The 27,851-nt window shown below is 33.7% G+C and overlaps 1 protein-coding gene across 1 annotated transcript; it reads right to left on the bottom strand.

The window, feature by feature from the left end:
* Positions 1–506: 506 nt before the first annotated feature.
* PITX1 (paired like homeodomain 1) lies at positions 507–27,851 on the bottom strand. The gene is made up of 5 exons (XM_069763808.1): positions 27,654–27,851; positions 24,889–24,944; positions 11,384–11,530; positions 8,866–9,071; positions 507–2,264 (listed from the first exon to the last, which is right to left on the bottom strand). Exons 2-5 carry the CDS (start codon positions 24,932–24,934, stop codon positions 1,716–1,718), a joined length of 948 nt encoding a protein of 315 aa, XP_069619909.1. The 5' UTR covers positions 24,935–24,944; positions 27,654–27,851; the 3' UTR covers positions 507–1,715.

Genomic DNA, 27,851 nt, shown 5'->3' with positions numbered 1-27,851 from the left:
ATATATACACACATACATATAATATATGTGTGTATATAAATGCATGTACATATACATATATATGTATATATATATATTTATATGAATATATGTGTATATATTAATATATACACATGCATGTACATACATACATATATTTATATATACATATAATATATTTGTGTATAAAAATGTGTGTACATGTACATACCGTATATATACAGTATATATATATATATTTATATGTATATATATATGTGTATATATTAATATATACACATATACACACATATACATACCGTATATATATATATATATATATAATATATATGTGTATATAAATGTGTATGTGTTTATATACATATTAAATCCATCCTGTAGTGTAGACTATACATTAATCTACATAATGTATATCATAAGGAATAGAAACAAATGGCTGACGATACATTTATTTTGTTTTGTAAAACTTGTTTCATAATTACATCATAATAAATAACAGAATTTAACTCGCAAAAAACACCAAAAAGTTTTTGCTTAAATCTGTTTTATTCCCATGCTCTTAATTTTGAAAAAAAAAAAAAAAAAAAGACAAAGGAAAAAGTATTCACACAAAAAAAAAAATCAAAAACATAAGTTATAAAAAAAAGACACTGCATTCTCTTATCCAGCACGACATCATCGTTAAACATCCACACGTCCACGTCACGATTACCACAGGTGTACAATACACTGAGGAGCAGGAGGGGAGCAGGGGAGAGAATCAGGGACACTGTGCATTTTATACGGAGTTTCCTTAGATAAAAAAAACATTGACAAATATCCGGCTAAAATGTTGATTATTTTTTGGCATACAATTAAAAAAAAAAAATCAGATTTAGAACAACAAACCACTATTAATGCTACACCAGAATATTTTGCCTTGTTTCACGCTAACAATACTTTTTATGACTGGTGAGCCAACTGACTTGGAAGGCTAACTCGTTACATGGTCACACTATTAGGTACCTCGGGTTATTCCATTTCATCTACATAGCATATTTCAAAGATACATGGGAAGCTAAAAGAGATTGCAGATAAATAAGACTGATCAACTGATCAAAGCATATGATAAATACAGCTGGGGTGGGAAAAGTAGTGGAGGCAATGCTGTGTATTAGCTCGATCACTGGGATGGTTATGGGGGATATCGGGCATTTTCATTATACAGAAGGAACAAATAAACCAATAAATGATTATTTTATCTGGACAACCATTGAGATCCATGCACTTGAACCAGTTTATTAAACTGTGGCCCACAATCATTTAACACAATGTAGCTGTAGATATATATTTATATATTTACACATAACCTTTTTAAGTGGTTAACCCTTATTATTTTAATACCTAATAGTTTACTATTTCCTCTCTCCCGCCTCACCCCCTAGACTCTTGCTCTGCAAATAAATAATTTGCAGTGGTAAACGATCACCAATCTCAGTGTAGCCCACAATCCATCTCTCCCCATCCTTGATGACTACCAAAAATTTAGATATTGAAAACTTTACCTCCACTAAATCTCTCTATAAAGTGGACACTGGAAAATCCTGTGCAAGTTCAAGTACATACAACCCGCATAATCCAGAGAGAAGATTGCAACTCATCCATGTGTGTTAGTTTTTTGTGTCTCTTGCAAAACGTTTCTGGTCCATTATTAAAGTCAAAAGTCCACAGGGCATAATGGGTTGATGCTCGCTCCATCAGCTGTTGTATTGACAAGCATTCAAGCTAGATCCTGGACTTTGTAAGGTGCTATATCCAAAAGTTGAGTGTTGTTTGGATTTTAGTCTAAGGCTAGCCAGACTGGAATTACAAGTGTCCCTGTAAACGGTGTATGGGGAACCAGGAGGTCCATATGGACATGCTGTTGAAGACATAGCTGAGTTGAGCGAGGACCCACTGATATTGTTAAGATTATTGATATTATTCAGGCTTGAATTTGGCATACCAGGTACAGCAGAGTGCCCCATACTGGATGGCATACTCATTGAAGAGATAGAACTTGGCCCAGAGAACATGGACTGAGAAGACAAAGGACTCATTGAGTTGAAAAAAGTGAAGCTTTTGGTAGACAGTGGAGCAGGAGTCAGACTTTTAGTAGCCCAGTTGTTGTAGGGGTATCCTGCATACATGTCATCATAGGGCTGCATGAGGCCGCTGAACTGAGGCACATAGCCATTCTTACATAGGTCCATCTGCTGGTTACGTTCCCTTTTCCTCCACTTGGCTCTGCGGTTTTTGAACCAGACCTGCAATGTAAAAAAAAAAAAATGGTTAAGCCATAAGTGTGGCTGAACCATAGAAAGGTCACCCACAATCATCTAGAGTAGACCTCTGACAACACCTACACTTGGCTGACCTCAATAATAATACAAGAACAACTCTGAGGGTCAAGCGACCAAAGAAGATAAACAGTTCAAACCTAAATGGGAAGCATTTAGCAATTTCCTTACAGCCGTTTGTGTTGGGACAATAAAGAAGTAGGCTTTCTAGATGTCTGGTGCCCTGGACCTCTTAGATCAATAGGAGAGAATATTAATCAGTCAATCATAGCGGTGCTTATAATAGATTAATAGGCTCCTTGGAGTACCTAGAGCGGGGGATTCTTGGGAAAGGAAATTAGTATATCTACCTTTATTATTTAATCTGGATTCAATCTAATTAAGGTACGCCTAACATTTTAATACTGAAAGACTCTCTCTTTTTCTTTCGCATAATGGTATTCTCAAGAAATTGTTGCTTGCCGTATGTCAACGGGTCACTTTATACAACATTCTAATATGAAATCAGAGCCTACAAAATAATGGTATCAAGTTCAGTTCAGAATAAACCTTACATGCTATTTATCCTGACAAAGGATCAGAGAGACCATTCTCTGAGACAATGAAGTCTACAGTGATACTTTTTACCATGTGACTAGAGCAATCAATGAATGAACACTTTGCTGAATGGAGAATGTCTGGAAAACAGCAAAATATATTGGTACCGTGTTAGCCAGTAGATACCTTTTAATGGCTAACTGAAAAGTCTATCAACCACTGAGGACTCTCAATTCTAAATATTTTTGTAAAATAGCATTAACTGTTGCTCTTTTGTTGCTCTTTAAACCAACTGGCCCTTCATTAGAATTTTTTTTGTCCCGTCAGATAAGATAATAAGGTATGCTAGGATTTTTATGGTACGTAGGTCACATTACTTGTCATCTTCAGTATATTATGTCGATACAAAAAAAAAATCAAATTCTGTTGGTTTCACATTTTAATAATTTGATTCTGTTCTGCATTTAATTTGCCCTTCTAATTCTAGCAGCCCCCGGTTTCCATATTATATTAATTGGCCAAATGTTTTATCAAGGGCTTCCCTCTAATAATATAGTGTGCATAATAAAAATCCCTGCTTACAGATCATAAAAGCAAGGATTGGATTAGTAAGGCTGAAGCACAATCTTCCCACTGCCCTTTGGATATGCTGTGTATACAGGTAGAACTCATTAGGATTTACTACCCTGACCAGTCGCAGATGCATCTGCCCCCATAGCCTTGGCTTTGCTTTACTTTTACAGAAAACACTCAGGGAACAAATAACGACTTTACAAAAAGCATTCCTAATTAAAAGGGTATTTGCAGCAGAAACACAGCAGACAGCACCATTCATCATATGTAGTTTCCGTAACTAAAAGCAAAGGACCCTTTAAAGGGAAAGAAAATCGTTAAGAGGAGACACCTAATTCATTTCATTCTTTGCTATTATATACTGGGCTGCATAAAATCATATCATTATTATAACTTCATTATCATATACTTATATATCTATATATATCTATATATGTATATATTCATCTATCTATCTATCTATCTATCTATATATATATATATATATATATATATATATATATATATCACTTTACAACGACACAAATATAAGCTATGTAAAAGTGGATTTAGCGTGAACTTATTATTGGAGGAGCACATCAATTTTTTTTTTATTCGTTATTTAGCTTATTATAACATTACCATACATAAATTTTAATCTAACCTCATCTGATTTTTGTATATATTTCAATATTAGAATAAATATTGCATTTAGCAGGCATCTATTTGATAAATACTTAGAATCACATAAGATCATATTATTTTAGTTTTCTAAATTAATTGAAAAAGCAAACCTGAATTATTCAATTATTTGTGGATTATTTAGGATTTTGGTTACTATTATTAGTATATTGTTATTCCAATAATTATAATCTAATGTCATCCATACATAAACTGCCCCGGTTATAAATTCTCCCTGTAAATACAATTGAATTCTAATCTAATATCTATCTATAAACTATCTAGCCCAGTAAACTTTATTTTTATATAATCAGTGTATATATGCAAACTTGTGAGATTTTTCTGCTAGATTTTTCTTGAAAAATATCTATGTTTTTCATTTAATGATATTTTCTTTTTTTTTCCAGTTTTTTTTTCTAATTGTTATATTAATTAAAAGTGTAGGTGGACACACAGGATATAATCTATTTAGAATGTTTCGTTTTATAAATTGCTATAAAAAGCAATAAACCTAAACAGTAACATAAATCAAACTGTACAAAAAAGAAAACAAAAATGAACTAATAAATTACTAGATATTATTGGAATTCTAAATCCTTCAGTAATGTGTTTTGTTTTTTTGTCCCTTTTGCATTTTTCTCCAAAAATAAATTCTTTAGTCTAATTTTTTTTGCACGAAGAATCCTCTTTATATGTAAAGTACCAACGCCCGTTGCTTTGCAGCATCACTAGTAATTTACATACTAGCGGAAGGTTTTTATGCATACACAACTAACACAAAAAGAGAATACATTTCTAAATGTCAAAAATGTGGAAGCAAAATCTAAATAATAATGACTAGTTAAATTAATTTCCGTAAGTTTTTAATATTTTTTTTTTTTTGCAAAAAGGGCAGAATGTTTTAATGTTAGCCTAAGTTTCTGCTATTTTCCGCATTTTTTGTTTTTAGAATTTGACAATCGTTTTTTTTTCCAGATTTGAGTAAATTACTTGATAAGCATAATGATCCGAAGATATGTTCGTTGACAGTGGCTTAGTTCACATAGGAAAGGATGAAAAAGAAACAAGAACTGAAAAAAGGAGATTGAAAAAAAATATTTAAACTTTTAATTTGTGCAGCACAAAAAAACACAAAGATGTGATACAAAAAAAAAAAAAAAATAATAAAAATATATAAAATAAATAAATAGGACTCAAGTGTCCCAACATGGGAGCGTCTTATTGAAGTTTCCACTGCATGACCTGAAGCGTTGCGTGCTCACAGGGAATGACAAAGAGCCCCTGGTAAATGCAGCGAGCGCAGAACATCGAACACGATCACGTTTCCTAAGACTTCACATCCATGGATCCTGCGCCTTCTGTAAAATGTCCTACTGAGCTGGGCACAAACACAACGCGTTGACCTCATGCAGCAAGATTTAACTGTGCGTTTTTACATGGAAATCATTTCCGTTTCTTCATTCTTTTATTAGGGGCCATATGAAATGAACCTTTCAATCTAACTTTGCCTTGAGGTTTGTTCATGGGTTTTAGCTTTCCATCTCGTCTTTGTTAGGGGCCAGTGCTTTTTTTAATGTGTCTCTGTGCAAAATTATATTGGGTTTAAGAAAATGAGAACGTATGAGAGTGAGATAGCTGCATTAATGGGGGAGCTATAGGCAGGAAGCATTGCGGCATTTATTCATTGGGGTATCAAAACGAGGTTTCTTATATCACTATCACTGCTATTATTAGTTTCAAGGGCAACAGTACAAAATAATAATAATAATAATAATAATAATATCCCAAAAGATGAATGTAATATATAGGTAAATGAAATAAAAACAGTAATAAAAACCATTTGGTTACTTTGTTTGATATATGTATACATATATATATATATATATATATATATATATATATATATATATGTGTGTGTGTGTGTGTGTGTGTGTGTCTATATGAACATATATATAGCTATAATATATACCGCACATGAATATGCACAGGCATAAATTCATATATATATGTATATATATATATATATATATATATATATATATATGTATATATATATATATATATATATATATATATATATATTTATATATATATATATATATACACCGTATATATAAATATACACACATACTGTATATATGTATATATGTGTGTGTGTTTGTCTATATGCACAAATATATATACATACAGATAAATAGCTATAATATATACATGAATATACACACTTGTAAATGCATATTATATATGCATGAAACAGAGAAGTAATGATTCTATTACCGTAATTAGGTAACCAAGCGGACGCCAATATTAAATATTTCCCCCATCTACCTTTTAACTTACTCATTTAAACTTGAACGCATAAAGCCAAGGTTTAAAACATAAAATACCAGAATTACTTAACAGTGTTTGTATAGACATCTATGAATTATATTTGTTTGCATAATTAAATAATAATAATAATAATAATACAAAATAATATACATTCAAAATCTATAAAAAATGAATGCTGATGATGACCACTGCATTAATCCTCTATTTGCATCCCTGAGTTCAAGGAACCGTAAGATTGGATTCCACCTTACATGATTGGAGGAGGACGCCTGAATCCGTACCTCATGAGGGCTTCGCTTACTCTAATAGGTGAAATGATCAGCATCATACTTGGTCAGTCATTATTTCACATTTAGCCAGTTACTGCTGGCTTTGTTTCAGCATTAATACTTGCTCTAGGACATCTTCACTATCATAGGTGACTACTCTGTCTTGTCAAAATGCTCAATAAACCCAGAAAAAAATGGAGCATTTCTGCCATGTAACCGAGCTGTGAAAGTCTGCAGAACACAGTGAGGAAAGGGAACAGATCAGATTTCACAGTTATGAATTTTCCACTGTGGGTCCCCACTACCTGTCTGCTCCTCACTGTACCTGGACTGGTAGTATATCTATTATCTATGTATCTGTCTGTATTATCTATATAATATCTATCTATTATCTATGTATCTGTCTGTATTATCTATATAATATCTATCTATTATCTATGTATCTGTCTGTATTATCTATATAATATCTATCTATTATCTATGTATCTGTCTGTATTATCTATATAATATCTATCTATTATCTATGTATCTGTCTGTATTATCTATATAATATCTATCTATTATCTATGTATCTGTCTGTATTATCTATATAATATCTATCTATTATCTATGTATCTGTCTGTATTATCTATATAATATCTATCTATTATCTATGTATCTGTCTGTATTATCTATATAATATCTATCTATTATCTATGTATCTGTCTGTATTATCTATATAATATCTATCTATTATCTATGTATCTGTCTGTATTATCTATATAATATCTATCTATTATCTATGTATCTGTCTGTATTATCTATATAATATCTATCTATTATCTATGTATCTGTCTGTATTATCTATATAATATCTATCTATTATCTATGTATCTGTCTGTATTATCTATATAATATCTATCTATTATCTATGTATCTGTCTGTATTATCTATATAATATCTATCTATTATCTATGTATCTGTCTGTATTATCTATATAATATCTATCTATTATCTATGTATCTGTCTGTATTATCTATATAATATCTATCTATTATCTATGTATCTGTCTGTATTATCTATATAATATCTATCTATTATCTATGTATCTGTCTGTATTATCTATATAATATCTATCTATTATCTATGTATCTGTCTGTATTATCTATATAATATCTATCTATTATCTATGTATCTGTCTGTATTATCTATATAATATCTATCTATTATCTATCTAATATCTATCTCTCTGTCTATCTATTATCTGTCTGTCTATCATCTATCTAATATCGATATATTATCTATATTATCTATGTATCTGTCTCTATCATCTATCTCTCTATCTATCTATCATCTATCTATCTGTCTATTTATCTATCTATTATCTATCTATTATCTATCTCTGTGACTATCTATTATCTATCTGTTATCTATCTAATATCGATATATATATATCTATATTATCTATGTATCTATTATCTAGCTATCTATCTATTCATATATCTTTCTAATATTTATGCAGCAATCTGTCTATCTATATATAATCTATTTATCTTATAATTCCAATATGTCTCTCTGTGTATTATCTGTTTATCTTTATATCTATGTTCTATCTATCTATTATCTATTGTCATCTATCTATTATCTATCTATCTATGATCTATCATTTATTATCTATCTATCTATCTATGATCTATCATTTATTATCTATCTATCTATTATCTGTCTATCTATCATTTATTATCTATCTATCATTTATTATCTATCTATCTATCTATCATTTATTATCTATCTATCTATCTATCTATCTATCTATCTATCTATCTATCTATCTATCTATCTAAGGACAACATCTGCAAAGAGTTTGTATGTTCTCTCAGTGTTTGTGTGGGTTTCCTCCGGGTTCTCCGGTTTCCTCCCACATTCCAAAGACATACTGATAGGGAATTTAGATTGTGAGCCCCAACGGGGACAGCGATGATAATGTGTGTAAAACTGTAAAGCGCTGCAGAATATGTTAGCGCTATATAAAAATAAAGATTATTATTATAATAAAGATTATATATCTATCTATCTATCTATCTATCTATTATCTATCTATCATCTATCTATCTATCTATCTATCTATCTATCTATCTATCTATCTATCTATTCTTATAAGACATAGAGGGGGTTGTGTGTAGTCACACTGTCGCACGCTCGCTCATGGCTGCCCTTACCCTGACTCTGGCCTCCGTCAGGTTTGTCCACACCGCTATCTCCTCTCTCATGCTCATGTCCGGGTAGCGGTTCCTCTGGAACGTGGCCTCCAGCTCCTGCAGTTGTTGGCTGGTGAAATGAGTTCTCTGTCTCCGCTGCTTTTTCTTCTTAGAGGGGTCGTCCACATTTCCATCCTCACTTTTTGGCTCTCCACTTCTGTCTTTTTCTGTGGAGAGTTCAGAGATGCAGATAGGTAAGGCTACATTAATGGGGATTGGGTGTGTAAAATAAATAAATGCATAGACAACAATTCATTTTCTAGATTTTGCCAGTTAGCTGCAATAAAAATCACATTTAATAATATTAAAACAATTTAAATATAATAATATAAAAATTAAATCTTATAATATTTAGTGACTACAGAAAAATGGAAGTTTAGCTAAAACTATCTGCTATAAAAATAATAATAATATATTTATATATTTTTTAGCACAGAATGAGCAGAAGCGGCCACACAGTAATAACCCAGTGCTCTGCGCATTTCACGTATACAATAAACATGTCTTCTCAGTGTAATGAGGCACGAGCGCTCTCTTTCTATAAAATGCTCATTTGAAAAGATTAAAAAAAAGTTACACTGTAATTCTTTTACTCCTCCTATAAATAAAATATTCATAGTTTTCATATTAATAAATCAGAGTTTTGTAAAAATTATACTATTACAGCCAATAACTATTATTTGTGCGACTGCTGTTATTAATCATAACAATCATGATTGCCATAACCATTTATACAAAACAATAGTATTTTTTTATTGTACAAGTATTCATAATAATCAGTAGTCTTATCAATAAAAAAAACATCCGGTATAAATAAAAAATATCTTAGAATATTTGTATCCTTTTATTTTAACCGTTGTTAGTTTATCACATTATAAAAATAGAGGAAAGCAATTCTGACGCGGCGTCAGTGAATATTAAGAATAGTCTGGTCAGAATTCTTCTGTAATTGTAATAAAGGGACAGATATTGATGTTCCCTGGATTACAAGGTTCTTTCAGTAGCTGCTTTCAATAGGCCACAGAGCGACAAACCCTCTGGGAATTAGGGATATTTCTGTGAGGTTACCTAAACTGACCTGTCTAATGTTTACGTGTCTGAAGAGGGAAAAAGGCCTGTCAGGAGGAACACAAAGCACACAAGTTATTATTATTAGTGCCAGGACGGATACGGCCGTATGATGCTGAATCAAAATAACGCAGACGGCAACGAAATACCCTTTATTATCTGTATATGTGTAATTACTAGGCGACCAGTTCCACCAAAGACTATGAGAACATCTGTCCGTCTATTATCAATTATCAATATATTACCTATTACATATGTATCAATATTCTATTATCTGACAATCTAATATATATATATATATATATATATATATATATATATATATATATATATATATATATATATATATATATAGCCACCAATCTAGTTTCTATCAATTCATCTATCGCTCGTATATTTATCTGTCTGTCTAATTAAAAATCTATTATCTTTCCAAATTAAATTCCGTTAATTCTATTAAATAAGTTGATTCAATCTAAATTCATTGGAAGCAATTGGAATTCTTTTTCAGAAGATTAAATGCCATCTTCCTTCCTCTGGGTAGCAGTATAAGGCCTGTCCTTAAATAATCGAAACCGACAGATATCCAGAGATTCCTTCCGATGGGAGTTATTGCAAGGTTGAGTGCAAAATATTTCTTTTCTTTTGCTATAAAAGCTCATAAACATTCCAATACTGAAAATTATCAGTCCAAACAAAAACTGCTCGGGGAATTTAGGTCTTAAGTTACACAGTCAAAAAAGGATAATAATAAGTTGTAATAATTACCATGTAAAGAAGCAATTGAAGCATTATCTATCTATCTATCTGTATATGTATCTATCTATTATCCATCTATAATCTATATATTATCTATCTTTCTCTCCATCTATTATCTATCTATGTATCTATCTATCTATGTATTTATCTATCTATCTATCATCCATCTATAATCTATATATTATCTATCTTTCTCTCCATCTATTATCTATCTATCTATGTATCTATCTATCTATGTATTTATCTATCTATCTATTATCTATCTCTCTATGTATCTATCTATCTATCTATCTATTATCTATCTATCCCACACCTATCTATCTATCTATCTATCTATCTATGTATTTATGTATCTATCTATCTATCTATTTATCTATGTATCTATCTATCTATGTATTTATCTATCTATCTATCTATGTGTATTTACCTTCTGTCTAATTGTATTATTATACATTCTTTCCCTACCGTAAACATTGTCTTTCTTAGTGTAATATTGTGGTAAAGCAATATATTGTGAGGATTATTATTAATTCGATCCTAATGCACAGTAATCACAGTGAGCTCTATGAGACACCGCACGTCTTTGGCAATAGTAAGGCGTCAGTCGGTCGGATAGGATTTCATAAAGTACCTTGTTAATTAATATCATTACCTGCAAGTTCGGTATCAGATGATTCACTGGCTGAATTCTCAACTGGATCTCTAGTTTCAGCTGATCTTTGCAAATGGAAGTTGGAGGCCATGTCATGAGCCGGCTGGGGTCTTAAGCTTTCAGGCAACCTCTCCAGATTCATACCCCCTTTAAAAGAATCCATGACAATACTGCTCATGAAAACTGGTATTCCACAAGATCCTATACAAACCAAGTCACATCCAGGTTCTGTCCTTGCAAAGGTTGGAGACCCATAAAAACTGACTGGGACAAAGTTCCTTCTCCTTCTTTTTAGGCAGTATAATGGATGTAGCTTCCCAAGCAAAAAGACATTAGAGTGTTAAGAGATACAAGCTGCTGGCTGGATAGTTTTTAGCTAAAGAGATTAAAGGAGCTGCCCTGGTAGAAGTGGCTGCAGTATATGGAGCACCGCCCAACTGAGCGTAATACCTCCCTGTCTTACTAATAAATGACTATGTGCAGTCTTCAGCCCAACCTACAGCCTGGCTAAGAAGCAGCCTGCAAACTCCCCATAGATCTCTAGAGCCGCTCTCTACGGTATCTACGCTTTACTGGCAAGGCCTTCCTTAAAGAGACACCAATCCCTCTAAATAACCTTACTTCCCACTATCAGGGGAGAGCGGCGAGAATAAATGTGCAAAGAATAATTAGCTTTTGTTTTTCATTAGTTCAGACCTGCACCTTTTTATGGCTGCGATATCCCTTGAACTTTACAACTTAGGTGATTTATATGGTTTTGTATAGCCCTGAATACCTTGCCTTACTTCAAATATTGATAGACTCTAAAGCAAATATATACTTTCATACTATTCAGCATACCATTCACCTATTCATGGCCGGCCGTGCCAGTAAAAGCTGGATCCCTTACAGAGCAGCTCCAAGGACCTTTGGGGAGTTTGAAAGCTACTCCTTAACTGGACCTCAGACGGCACCTGGCACTTCATTACTCAGAGGCTTAAAAAACAGAAATAGGACAAAAAACAAAACAAAAAACAAATATTACATTATGTGGACACTTATGTGTAGGTAACATGCGTATATATATGTATATATATATATATATATATATACACTGTACATATATATATATATATATATATATATATATACTCGTGAGATCATGTTATACTAGATCATTTTTTATAAAGATCTGTTTACGACTACTTTGCCACATATTCCGTGGAATCCTACTATATTACTACTGGTGTTTTTCTGTTTTGTCCCTCTTCCATGGATTGTTTGATGCTTGTTTTGGTGGCTTTTATCTAATATATAATTGCCTAGAATACTACTTCCTGCAATTTGTGCCAACTTCCGTGGCTTTGTCCGGAGCTAATGTCCGGAGCTAATGTCCGGAGCTAATGTCCGGAGCTAATGTCCGGAGATAAGTGACGTCAACAGTGTCCAGTGTCTGATTGGTTGCCGCCTGCTGCGAGCGACCAATCAGAAACGTGCCGTACTGTGACACACTCCGCCCGCCATTTTGGTGTGATTTTTGAATTTTTACCTCACAGCAACTTTCTACTGCGTGGAGGCGGGCCCAGTGACGTTGCTCTTCAAGCTCCTGCCGAATTTCGTCAAAAAAAATGATAATACCATTTACCAAAACTATATATATTTAGTTGTGAAGTGGTTCAGTGACATTTTCACACCAATTTTGAACTTTTGTTTGGTGTTTTCTCCATATACTGCCTATTATTTTTGTTCTTTCTTACTATTATTTATTAATTGTATTATTCTTACATTTGAATAAATAGAGTATATATGGATTCTAGACTCCCGATTCTTTAGAATCGGGCTGACATCTAGTTATATATACTTTGATATTCTTAAAACCAGACATCTGCAAGTATTATATATATACAGTGGGGCAAAAAAGTATTTAGTCAGTCAGCAATAGTGCAAGTTCCACCACTTAAAAAGATGAGAGGCGTCTGTAATTTACATCATAGGTAGACCTCAACTATGGGAGACAAACTGAGAAAAAAAAATCCAGAAAATCACATTGTCTGTTTTTTTATCATTTTACTTGCATATTATGGTGGAAAATAAGTATTTGGTCAGAAACAAACAATCAAGATTTCTGGCTCTCACAGACCTGTAACTTCTTCTTTGAGAGTCTCCTCTTTCCTCCACTCATTACCTGTAGTAATGGCACCTGTTTAAACTTCTTATCAGTATAAAAAGACACCTGTGCACACCCTCAAACAGTCTGACTCCAAACGCCACTATGGTGAAGACCAAAGAGCTGTCAAAGGACACCAGAAACAAAATTGTAGCCCTGCACCAGGCTGGGAAGACTGAATCTGCAATAGCCAACCAGCTTGGAGTGAAGAAATCAACAGTGGGAGCAATCATTAGAAAATGGAAGACATACAAGACCACTGATAATCTCCCTCGATCTGGGGCTCCACGCAAAATCCCACCCCGTGGGGTCAGAATGATCACAAGAACGGTGAGCAAAAATCCCAGAACCACGCGGGGAGACCTAGTGAATGAACTGCAGAGAGCTGGGACCAATGTAACAAGGCCTACCATAAGTAACACACTACGCCACCATGGACTCAGATCCTGCAGTGCCAGATGTGTCCCACTGCTTAAGCCAGTACATGTCCGGGCCCGTCTGAAGTTTGCTAGAGAGCATTTGGATGATCCAGAGGAGTTTTGGGAGAATGTCCTATGGTCTGATGAAACCAAACTGGAACTGTTTGGTAGAAACACAACTTGTCGTGTTTGGAGGAAAAAGAATACTGAGTTGCATCCATCAAACACCATACCTACTGCAAAGCATGGTGGTGGAAACATCATGCTTTGGGGTTGTTTCTCTGCAAAGGGGCCAGGACGACTGATCCGGGTACATGAAAGAATGAATGGGGCCATGTATCGTGAGATTTTGAGTGCAAACCTCCTTCCATCAGCAAGGGCATTGAAGATGAAACGTGGCTGGGTCTTTCAACATGACAATGATCCAAAGCACACCGCCAGGGCAACGAAGGAGTGGCTTCGTAAGAAGCATTTCAAGGTCCTGGAGTGGCCTAGCCAGTCTCCAGATCCCAACCCTATAGAAAACCTTTGGAGGGAGTTGAAAGTCCGTGTTGCCAAGCGAAAAGCCAAAAACATCACTGCTCTAGAGGAGATCTGCATGGAGGAATGGGCCACATACCAACAACAGTGTGTGGCAACCTTGTGAAGACTTACAGAAAACGTTTGACCTCTGTCATTGCCAACAAAGGATATATTACAAAGTATTGAGATGAAATTTTGTTTCTGACCAAATACTTATTTTCCACCATAATATGCAAATAAAATGATAAAAAAAACAGACAATGTGATTTTCTGGATTTTTTTTTCTCAGTTTGTCTCCCATAGTTGAGGTCTACCTATGATGTAAATTACAGACGCCTCTCATCTTTTTAAGTGGTGGAACTTGCACTATTGCTGACTGACTAAATACTTTTTTGCCCCACTGTATATATATAAATATATATATATATATATATATATATATATATATATAAAACAATGGGACAAACCTACACTAACCAAAAAGATTTGGAATGATAATTAGTCTCAATAAGTTTTGCTGTGACTTGTGGTTCCACTGACCTTAAAATGTTAAAATGTATCAGTAGCAGTGGAGTAACTGAAACAGTATATAGCATCTATCATATATCTATCTATCTATATATCTATTATCTATCATCAATCTATTATCTATCTATCTAGATAAAGAAGAACACAGCAGCACATGTACATGAATCTAGGCCATATGAAAACACAGACAAATATTCAATACGAATTATACTTCTCAAAAATATTTTTTCATAAAAAATTTTTCAAAATTTTTTTTTTCATAAAGCTTACAGTTATAGATAAAATGAAGATTCTAAGCGCAAAAATTGGCCAATTCATGTGTGCCCATCAACCACGGCAAGGTGATCTCCCTCTGATGGGTCCTACTCTACCATGCCACTTTTGGGCCACCAGCCTACAATTTACAAAACATGTCACTCTGGACTAAACCTACAATTTATGGGCAGGTAGAGTTGATTACTACCACCTTTTTTTCTCTATCTATCTATCTATTCATCTATTATGTATTTATCTATCTATTATCTACCTATCTATTATCTATCTATTATCTATCTATTATCCATCCATCTATCTATCTATTATTCATCTATCCATCTATCTATTATCCATCTATCTATTATATATTATCCATCTATCTATTATCTATCTATCTATTATATATTATCCATCTATCTATTATCTATCTATCTATTATATATTATCCATCTATCTATTATCCATCTATCTATTATATATTATCCATCTATCTATTATCTATCTATCTATTATCTACTATCTAATAAATGCTGTTATATCTCTATCTTCTTGTCTGTTCACAAAACATAGAAACTTTTTCTACACAAAAGAATATGCACTTTTGTTAATTGATCTAAAAGGCCGGGTTCACACTACTGTTCGGGGCTTTGCGGAGGGCTGCGTACATTCTCCGCTAAGCCCCGCATACTTCTGCATGCGTCCTGCATACCTATCTTTAACATTGGATACACAGGACATGCAGATGTATGCAGATGTATGTGGATACGTTGTTTTGATGCCGCCGTCTGCACAATACATAACTACGCATCTCCATACATCCACATACATCCGCATGTCCTGCGTACCCAAAGATAGGTATGCAGGAAGCTTGCAGAAGTATGCAAAAGTAGGCGGGGCTTAGCGGAGGATGTACACAGCCGTCCGCAAAGCCCCAGAACGCTAGTGTGAACCAGGCCTAAGAAAAGCCAATTTCCAGGTTCACAATTTCTAAAAATGTACATTTTTATTTGTTTCACCACTATTTTCATGCTAATATAAGATATAGCCAGAGGACAGAACCACGTCCATTGCTTGTGCTACTTGAAGGCTGTGCAGTTTACACCTACACATTGCAGGGGCGCAGAGCACACACACTCACAGTCAATATTGTGTAGCTGCCACTTCACACAACACAGACCCAGCAGGTTGGGGCTATTGAATGGTAAGATAAACACGTGTAGAGTGCTGAGGACCTGCAGTCTGTGCACCAGACTTGATAAGAGAATGTGATTAGATTACACGTGTTTGCCTAGACACTGTCTAGGTTTTCTATTCTGTAGAAACCTTGAGACACAAAAAAAAAGGTTGCTCTTCCCATTTTCTTTACATAGACAAAATAACATCTCTGAAAACATCTGCATTAAATGAACCATTCAATCTATCTGCTACTAAGCAAAGATCAACTGTGCAACTTTAAGAAAAATAACAATTCTTTAGTGCTGAGGCAATTAGCAACTGCATCTAGTTATATAACTAATAATAATAATAATAATAATCTTTATTTATATAGCGCCAACATATTCCGCAGCGCTTTACAGTTAGTTTCAAACACAACAGTCATAGGTAACAACGTTAACAATACAATAATTAAAGCGAAATAAAATGACCCTGCTCATGAGAGCTTACAATCTACAATGAGGTGGGGGAGATACAAAGCACAGGTGTGTATTTACAATGATGTATTTACAATGATGGTCCAGCCATCTTCATGGAGTGGGGGATAGATGGGGATAGTGAATGGGCTACACACACACACAAACACAAACATAACATGACTTTGATTACTGTGATAGGCTGCTCTGAACAAATGTGTTTTGAGCGAGCGCCTAAAACTATGCAAATTGTGGATGGTCCTAATATTTTGGGGTAGAGCATTCCAGAGGATTGGCGCAGCGCGGGAGAAGTCTTGGAGTCGGGAGTGGGAGGTACAGATTAGTGCAGAGGTTAGTCGAAAGTCTTTTGCAGAGCGCAGTGGTCTGTTAGGTCGATAGACCAAAATGAGGGAGGAGATGTAAGGGGGTGCCGCACTGTGGAGAGCTTTGTGGGTAAGAACAAGTACTTTGAATTGTATCCTGTAATGAATGGGCAGTCAGTGTAACGACTGACGAAGAGCGGACGAGTTCGAGTAACGATTAGCCAGATGGACGACCCTGGCTGCTGCATTAAGGATAGACTGGAGAGGGGAAAGTCGAGTAAGGGGGAGGCCAATTAGTAGAGCATTTCAGTAGTTCAGGCGGGAGTGAATCAGGGCGACAGTGAGGGTTTTTGTGGTTTCCATGGTGAGAAAAGGGCAGAATCTAGAGATGTTCTTTAGGTGTAAGCGGCACGAGCAGGCAAGAGATTGTATATGGGAGGTGAAGGAGAGATCGCAGTCAAACATAACACCCAGACAGCACGCCTGCTGCTGGGGTGTTATTATGGTGCCACCCACGGAGAGGGAAATGTCAGATTTAGGGAGGTTAGTAGATGGCGGGAGCAGAAGTAGTTCAGTTTTGGAGAGGTTGAGTTTCAGATAGAGAGCAGACATGATGTTGGAGACTGCAGACAGACAGTCAGTGGCGTTCTGTAGTACAGCGGGGGTAAGGTCAGGGGATGACGTGTATAGTTGTGTGTCATCGGCATAAAGATGGTACTGAAAGCCAAATCTGCTGATGGTCTGTCCAATTGGGGCCGTGTATAGAGGGAAGAGAATGGGGCCAAGGACTGAGCCCTGGGGTACCCCGACAGTGAGAGGAAGAGGAGATGAAGTGGAGCCAGAGAACAGAACACTGAAGGAGCAGTCAGAAAGATAGGAGGAGAACCAGGAGAGAGCAGTGTCCTTAATGGCAAGTGACTGGACCTAGAGAGTAGGAGAGGGTGGTCAACAGTGTTGAAAGCTGCAGAAAGGTTGAGAAGAATAAGCAGAGAGTGGTCACAGTTACGTTTTGCTGCCAGAAGGTCATTGGTCACTTTGATGAGTGCAGTTTCTGTCAAATGTAGGGGGCGGAAACCGTACTGTGAAGGGTCTAGGAGGGAGTGAGTGGAGAGGTAACGGGTAAGGCAGGAGTATATCAGGCGCTCCAAGAGTTTAGAGATGAAGGGGAGACTGGAGACTGGTCTGTAGTTGTTTGTGCAGGATGGGTCAAGGGTGGGTTTCTTTAGTAATGGAGTAATGATAGAGTGTTTGAAGGAGGAGAGGAAAATGTCAGATGAGAGGGAGAGATTAAAGATTGTAGTTAGGTGAGTTGTGACGACTGGAGAGAGAGACTGGAGGAGATGTGAGGGAATGGGGTCGGTGGTGCATGTAGTTGGACGAGACGAGGAGAGTAATAAACATAGCAATAAGTACAGCAATACGTATAGTAATAAGTATAGCAATAAGTAAAGTAATAAGTATAGTAACAAGTATAGTAATAAGTATAGTAATAAGTATAGCAATAAGTACAGCAATAAGTATAGTACTAAGTATAGTAATAAGTATAGTAATAAGTATTGCAATAAGTACAGTAATATGTAGAGTAATACCTATAGTAATAAGTATAGTAATAATAATAATAATTTTATTTATATAGCGCCAACATATTCTGCAGCGCTTTACAAATTATTAATAAGTATAGCAATAAGCATAGTAATAAGTATAGCAATAAGTACAGTAATAAGTATAGTAATAAGTATAGTAATAAGTATTGCAATAAGTACAGTAATAACTATAGCAATAAGTACAGTAATAATTATAGTAATAAGTATAGCAATAAGTACAGGAATAAGTATAGTAATAAGTAAAGTAATAAGTATAGTAATAAGCATAGTAATAAGTATAGCAATAAGTGTAGCAATAAGTACAGCAATAAGTACAGTAATAAGTACAGTAATAAATATAGCAATAAGTGTAGCAATAAGTACAGCAATAAGTACAGTAATAAGTACAGTAATAAGTATAGTAATAACTATAGCAATAAGTACAGCAATAAGTATAGTAATAAGTATAGCAATAAGTACAGCAATAAGTATAGAAATAAGTATAGCAATACACAACTGTAGCTAAAAGACGGATACATAATATTTAGGTAAGTTTACACAAGGTGTTTTTTCATGTTTTTTTCTGCAGTAAAACATGATCTCGTGGTGGGAAAGAAGCTGCAGAAAAAAAGCATGCTTCTTATTGGTTTTTCATGCATTTTTGGCTGCGTTTTTTTATGCGTTATTTTGCATGCTAGATTTGTCTCTTGTGCATGCTGATAAAGTTTAGTGTTGAAAAAAAAAGTCCTATCCCATAGAATCAGGTTTTGGCATAAAAATTGAAGCAAAACATATCTGTGTTTTTTGCTGCGGATTTTCAGTGGTTTTTCACCACTCATTCAGGTCAATGGGGGGAAAATGCTGAGAAAACACTAAAAGAAGTGACGTGTTCTATGACCAAATAACCAGGCGAAGCACAAAATCCTGATGACTAAAACCAATATGTGCGTGCATGAGATTGCAAAAATCTCATAGGCTTTTCTGGTACTGTAAAAAGCAGCTGAAAATTAGCATAAAAATGGATTAAGAAAGGCATAAAAAAACTGCCCAGTGTGAACTTAGCCATGTATCTGCATCACTAAAGCCGCAGACAACCATCTGTATGCCATCTATAAGAATAAGATCACAGAGGAGCTCACAGAAATGATCAATTTGTTAACTCTTGGAATGCTGCCTCATTTATTACATACTTTATCTCCATTAAAGCTATAGTACATATATAAAAATGTTACTTATATAATTTATCACTATATTAATGTTTCATAATTACCCACAACTGTGTTACTATACCAAATGTATGTATATTGTTAAAGCCATCCCAATGAATGAATGAATAAAGTTCGGAGGGACCTGTCTAACGAGGGGCGTTGTAGCAAAACCCACCTAGGACTGCAGCGTTTAGCCAGCAGGTAATCTTCCTAAATGCTCTCTTGTCTGCTACAAGCTGCTCCCTGGAGCTATATGAAATGTGTGTATAGACTCAAATCAATTAGGCAAATCCTCTTAATGCCATAGGGAAAATCAGATATATAGTGTCGGGGTGGGATAAATCCTCACTATATGTTTACAACATCTGACAATGATCACAAATACAACAAAAGGTGGGAGCAAAGAAAGCAGAAAGTAAGGCTTCCAACCGAAAATACTTATGTTAGAAGACATGGGACTGATTTTTATTTATTCTTTAGGTATATACAAAGTACTAAATCAGACATCTCGTTAATACTAATATTTGGGATGTTTAATGCAGGTATTGGCATGAAGTGGGAGACCACTAGAGGGAGAAACAGAGCTCCAGATACAATCATCACATTATTCATTGATATCTATGTATTTATCGAGACATTTATGTTATCAGATTTTTTATAATTGTTAATCTACCCCACTCCATGATGGTAAATAAATAATACTGGTAAAGGCAATATTATGCTATTAATACATTTTTTTTTTATGGGCTAATATTTAAACTTATTCTAATATTTCCTAACGTTTATTTTTATTCTAATGTTTTCTCAGATTGAAACTAATTAATTCAATTATTTTAATAGCATTATCAGGATTTCAGAACAAAATGCAAATAAAAAAAAAACCTATTACTACATTTAGAATGGAGCTATAAAACTAATAACATTACATTTCATTTCTAGCTTAAAATGTTCCTCTTGGAATATTAAAAAAATCACATCAATTCCTAGCGTTCATTCTTCATGACTATAGCGTATATTGTCTCCCCTGTAAACATTCTTACGAAAATACCCCTCAACACCATAGATTTTTTTTAATTAAATAAAAACAATTAGTAACATACCCATACTTCTATCTTTTCAAACAATTTATTGATATATATAAGTCAATATTTTACTACTTAATCTATGTATAAGTAATTTACGCGCACGCTCATTTTACAAATTTTCAAGACATACAAAAAATAAAAATAAAACAGGTTTAAACTTTCCTTATTATTAATATACATTTTGTTTTGTTATTTCTTAAAATAATACCCATTCTTCAAATGCATAGGTTCAATTAAAAGCATTGTTAGATTTGGCGCCTGTATTAAATAACATACACACATGTATTATTTTTATATTACATATTGATAACTAATTTTAGGATTTTTTTTTGTAACTGTTTATTTCATTAAATTGTTACTGAAATACCAGTTATAACTATATATATATAACATACAGTATAATTCATAAATATAGCCTGCATAAGGAAACGCCGCCAATTTAGTAATGATTAATAGTGGATAAATAATGTAAAATGTTCTAACATTAATTAGTAAACTTATAAGCCATGAGAAGTGGCAATTAATATAGAAAAAAAGATGGACAATTATAGAATGTGCATTTTTTATAATTGCTTTGACTTACCTATGCTTTAAAAATGTAAAATAGTAATAACTAAATTAATGTGCATGACTAATTTATTACTAATGGAGCTACTTGTACGTTTTAAGAAAATAATTCCATTTAGGTGACATAATAACAATAGGGTGTTTATTATTCTAAAACTCAATGTCAGATTTAACTATTAAAATAAAAAATACAATAAGAACTTCTACAAGTAGAAGTTCATACATATACACAATACTCTAGTAAAAGTTTATATATATATATATATATATATATATATATATATATATATACACACACACACACACACTTTTTTCCGATATATGTAGGCTAAAACCAAAATATTACCAATATTAGAATGCTTTTAAAATGTATATTACCGCTAACACTTAGTAGCATTGTCCACAGGGGACATACCGTAAATTGTTTTGAGTGTTATTATTTTTGGATACTTTTTATTCAACAATTTGTAACACGTAACAAGGTATTTTTTGTACGTTAAAGTAATAATCTCTTGCAAAAATTCACAATCATTCTGAATGTCTAAACATGGCAGCTGTATAACTTGTATTTCTTGTAATTAGAAATAATTAGCTTCAAGGAATGACTGGTTCTTAATTGTATGTTAAAATCTAGCAAATTGTTAATAGGTGATATTTAATAAAGTTTTTTTATGTTTATTGAACATTTTTTTATTTGTTTGTCCATTTTCTAGTTAGCCAATGGAAGTATTATTCCTACAGTACTTTTGAATTTTCATTAATCAATATATGGAAATACAGATGGAATAAACCAGGAATACATCCATGTGGGCAATACAAAACACACACATGCAAGCACCTGTATGCATTCAGATTCTACATTTCTATTTATTTTCTTTAAGATGTGATATATATATATATATATATATATATATATATATATATGTATGTATGTATGCTGCACATCTAAAAATAAATACCCTTTTGTTGAATCTACATGATGGCTTTAGCATATACCTAGTTAGGTCATGGTAGGGGTTGTGCTGTTCTTTGACAATGATATTGAAATTAATACCAAGAGCAACAACAGAAAGTGTGTGTACACGGAAACCAGGCTCTGGAGCATTGTCAGTGTGAGTCAATGTAACCAACAGAATCTTTGCAGTACAGGCATTACAATGGCATACGTATACAACAACGTGCACACATGACTGCTTCCATACCAAGTGCATTGAGACCTATTTACATTATCCATCTACTAAATTGTATTATGTGCTGTATAGAAAATAGGGAGAGAAATTGAGGGGTTTCTCCCATTTTAGGAGAACCCATGAGAGTCTTGCCTTTCGTTCTACCTGTATCTCCTGCTCTGCAATATTCAATAAAGGAAACATCTAGATGAAGCAAACTTTGTGAAAAGAACTAAGGCTTATGTAGCTTTCTAATAGAAGTTAAGTATAATATTACTGTTACTGTACAGTATATAATTTACTCTAAGGGTAGATGCCAATAACTGCTGAATATCAATATTATCATGATTATATATTAAATAGGATCTGCTGCTATCTATTATCTATCTATCCATATCTTATAACTATCTATCTATCTTCTATTTATCTATTATCTATCTTTCTATCCATTATCTATATTTTATCTATTATCTATCTTTCTATCTATCTATTATTATCTATCCATCTATTTATTATCTACCTATTATCTATCTATCAATCAATCACATATCTATCTATCTATCATCTGTCTTTCTATCTATCTATGATCTATCTATTATCTATCTATCTATCACATAGCTGGCTATTTATTTATCTATTATCCATCTATCTATTATCTATCTATATCTATCTATCTATCTATCTAATATCTGGTTATCTATTTATCTATCTATTATCTATCTAATATCTATCTATATTTCTATCTATCATGTATCTATCTATTACCTATCTATCATCTATCTTCTATCTATCTATTATCTATCTATTATCTATCTATGTATCTATCTATCTATTATCTATCTATTATCTATCTTTCTATCTATCTATCTATTATCTATCTATCATCTATCTTCTATCTATTATCTATCTATTATCTATCTATGTATCTATCTATCTATTATCTATCCATTATCTATCTTTCTATCTATCTATCTATTATCTATTTATCATCTATCTATCACATACTGTATCTGGCTATCTATCTATCTATCACATATCTATCTATCTATGTATCTATGTATCTATCTTTCTATCTATCTCTGTGCCTATCTCTAACAAGCTGCTGACATTTTGCTGCTACTTGGCCAGTAGACAGCCTCTTCTGTGTTAATTTCATGTCCGGGGTTAATGATATCATCAACCACTTTTGCTGCCAAACACACACAAGATATGCAAGTTGTACAATAAGGACATTTCCATGACCTACCAAACCCATAAAATAACCGATTGATGACATGACCAATCCCTAATACCCAAAATGAGCTGTAATCTTCGGCTGAGCATAAAGCTCACATTCTACGAGGTCTTTGTGTCTGGCTAAAGCTCCTATATCACTGCGGAGAGGGCACTGTGACCTACACACTGTGAATTACACAAAGTTATGGAAACGTTGGCATTAAATACAACGAGTGATAACATAATAATATATTCCTAATAACACTTTATTACATTTGCGTGCATATATGTATAATTTAATATAAAACCAAAATGATATTTTGTTTTGTAAATGCGTTGCTGACACAACAATACATACATTTGCATCAGTAGCTGCCATCTTTTTTATAAACCCAAACTATGCTCAACTTTGGGTTTTGCAAATTCTAAAAAAAGTGGAGAAACTTACATTTTTCTGCCTCAAAAATGGGAAACAAAATTCTAAAAGTCAAAACAATGCTAAAAAGTCTGAAAAATATGTTAATATATTATTTTTGATTATTTATTGACTCAATTATTACATATATTATAATTATGATTGATTTTACCGAATTGAAATGATCGTACCGATTTAATTGTAACATTTCATTCGTTATCCTCATTGTTATTGTTGTTGTGCATGTTACCAACATTAAGACCCGGAATGCGATTATTTTCTGATTTTGTAATATTCTCTTTCTTAGATTTTCTTATTATATTTAGTAATATTGTTATTATTGTTTTGCTTTTATTTTTTTTGCTTTTATTCGGATGTGAATCACATCAGAGAAACTTACACAAAAAAAAAAGAAAATCAACAAAACTCTTTAACTTACCTAAGTCAACATAGGAGGGGGCGCTCTTCGAAAGGCTGAGCTCCATAGCAGTCGCTCTGTAAATAAAATAAATGACAAACGTTGGGATTTTTTCGTTCTGGTCTTATTCTCCTGTAACGTCAATGTAACAAATGTGGATTGAAAACATTCTGCATGAATTACAGACCCAATTCTTCTGACCATTCATGGAATAATTGGGAAATTTCGATGTCATTTGATTTAATTCCCAAATCAACCGCCAACTTGTCAATCGTTTAGATTTAATTTAATAAAGTGTAAAGTAACATGCGGTCTCCCTCTTGGTGTTCGTGTAATAATTGTGCAGAATGAGGCTACCCTTATTTTTTTTTTTATTTTAATTAAAACAATAAAAACAGTGAAAAATGGTAACACGTTGTAAAACCATAACTCTACGTAACGTCCAGGGTTACACAAATGAGGCTTTAATCAGGGACTAATTGTACAGTAGCCAGGACTCATTTGCATGACGTTCCTCTACATACATAACATTGTTCAATAGATTTTCTTTTTTTTTTTCTTTTTAGTGAAGTGTTAAGGAGGAAGATGTGGGGGGGCGACCTGTATAATTCTTTATGGCTCATACTCTCGTTTGGATGCCTAATACTGACAGATTATAACTTTGGCTTCATTAATATCAGGAGAAAATAATGACGGCGCTCTTGTAATGATTCCGTTAACACTTTGTGGTTTTCTTCTCTAAGAGATACTGATCTGTTACATCGAGCCCCTAAACGAGCCGTATTCCCCGGTACCAGAACAGCCGGCACACTGTTCTTTTCACCAATACTAATTCATAAAGTCGATGGCTCAAAGCAGATTTTCTTCCTCTGTAATCTTCAGCTTTTTACTGCCATAATAAGGAACGTTATTAAGCAAAACAGAAGGCGCCTCATCGGGACAAAGCTTTTCCCTGGCTCTTGTAAGTATTACGTTTATTAGCCATTCTAAAGTGTGTGTCTTGTCAGATCGCTCGTGTTCTGCATGGCATTGAATTTTGTAAGGAAGCCTTGATATTGTAGAATAATAACATCCATAAATACTGCGAGGCTACCAAGATGGTGAGGGCCGGTCTGAGAACAAACTGTGTTTTTTGCCTAAATCCTTAAATTTGTGGAGTGAGCTAAAGCCCCATTGGAATTATATTTTCTAACATATTTGTCAGGTTTGACGAAGTGCAGGGGCACTAAAGAATTTATACAAGGTATAAAGATGTCAAGGACTTGACTTCAAGGCTGTGCTAAGAAATCAGCCCTGCTAAAAGGAAGACCTTGTCTACAAAACGCTGCCCGGTGTACAATGGAGGTAATGGGAATCTATGGATTTATCCATCTATCTATGTATTTATCTATCAATTATCTATTATCTATCTGTTTAATTGTAAAGTGCTGTGGAATATGTTGGTGCTATATAAGTAAAAATTATTATTATTATTATCTGTCTGTCTATTATCTATCTATCATCTATCTATTATCTAAGTATTTATCTATTATCTATTTATAAATCTAAATATTTATCTATCTATATATTATCTATTATATGTGTATTTATTTAATCTATTAGCCATCTTAATATATTCTATGTATTTATCTATCATCTATGTATTTTTTATTCTATTATCTATTTATATATCTATCTATTATCTATCTAATCTATTTATCTATTCTTTCTATGATCTATCTATTATCTATATTATTTATCTATCTACACAGATATTCTGTCTATTGGCAATCTATCTATCTATTACCTATTTATCTATCTTTCTATTACCTATTTATCTATCTATCTATTATCTATCTATCTATCATCCATCTATTACCTATCTATCTATCTATCTATCATCTATCTATCTATCTATCTATCTATCTATTATCTTTCTATCTATCTATCATCTATCTATCTATTATCTATCTATCTATTATCTATCTATCTATCTATCTCTCTATTATCTATCTATCTTTAGAAAGTCCTGACTTTTTTGGAGAAAAGACTACTGCTTCTAACCCCTTATTCAAAGATACTTTTAAAAATAAAAAAATGTAGTGAACATATCAGGATGTCAACAGGGGCCTGATGGTATAAATATAGAATAGGCACCGAGCCTATTAAAATGGGCATCTGTATCAGGAGGTCACATTTAATCCGGATGACTATCTAAATAATGACACACATTTTAAGTGGTTAAGGATAACCCAGGCAATTTTAGCTGTCAACTGTGCACAACAGAGAATGCTGGAAGCGAGGGGCCTCCGTAAATTGGGAGCTAATCAGAGGCAAGAAAGGGGGAAGCAACCAGGAAACATTAATGTGCAAACAGATGTTTGTAGGAAAATATCTAATAAAACTAATTTATAGGGGGAAAAAAACACTATTCAGGTGACGTTTTCTGATAGCCAGCAGTGATAAAACAAAGCACTGGTGCTAGGAACAATAACAATAATAAGAATAGAAAATATTATTCTGTTATAAATTAATAATAACAACAATAATAATAATAATAATAATAATAAATTTCAGTGTACTGATTTCTAAATAATAATTCCCAGAACATCCGCTTATTCCAGAGATAAGACAATGCTGCATTATCCTAAGACAAAGGATGATAATAAGACGATATTAATCCTTTTTATTGTTAATCAGCACTGAGGAGGAAGCTATAACCTCAGCACAGAGTCGATTCCGGAAGGAGACCAAACTTCCTCAATGTAGAGATAGACGAGGAGAGGAATAAAGCCTGAGTGACTTACCAGCAAGTGATGTCTGCTGCCAGACTGGTGCAATGTGCTCCCGGCTGGACCCCCGGCGATTCCTGGCTGCAGGGAGCAGCTTTTTGGGTCCTCCGGAGGAGATCTGCACAGACCGGGATGACGTCACGGGGTCGTGTGTGTCTGTGTGCACTGAAGAGAATGGGGCTGTGTGTGACAAGAGAGGAATCCCAGCAGTCT

The sequence above is a fragment of the Ranitomeya imitator genome, chromosome 4 (assembly GCF_032444005.1).
Source record: "Ranitomeya imitator isolate aRanImi1 chromosome 4, aRanImi1.pri, whole genome shotgun sequence".
Taxonomy (NCBI): domain Eukaryota; kingdom Metazoa; phylum Chordata; class Amphibia; order Anura; family Dendrobatidae; genus Ranitomeya; species Ranitomeya imitator.
The sequence above is the reverse complement of the archived record's forward strand: the minus strand, read 5'-3'. Positions and strand labels throughout refer to the sequence as shown.

Coding starts and splice junctions, on each gene's coding strand:
- PITX1 (XM_069763808.1), bottom strand. CDS start 24,934: ATGGAGCTCAGCCTTTCGAAGAGCGCCCCCTCCTATGTTGACTTAG. Junction 9,072..11,383: donor ATCTGATACCGAACTTGCAG/GTAATGATATTA, acceptor AACTCTCCACAG/AAAAAGACAGAAGTGGAGAG. Junction 2,265..8,865: donor TGACGGAGGCCAGAGTCAGG/GTAAGGGCAGCC, acceptor TTTACATTGCAG/GTCTGGTTCAAAAACCGCAG.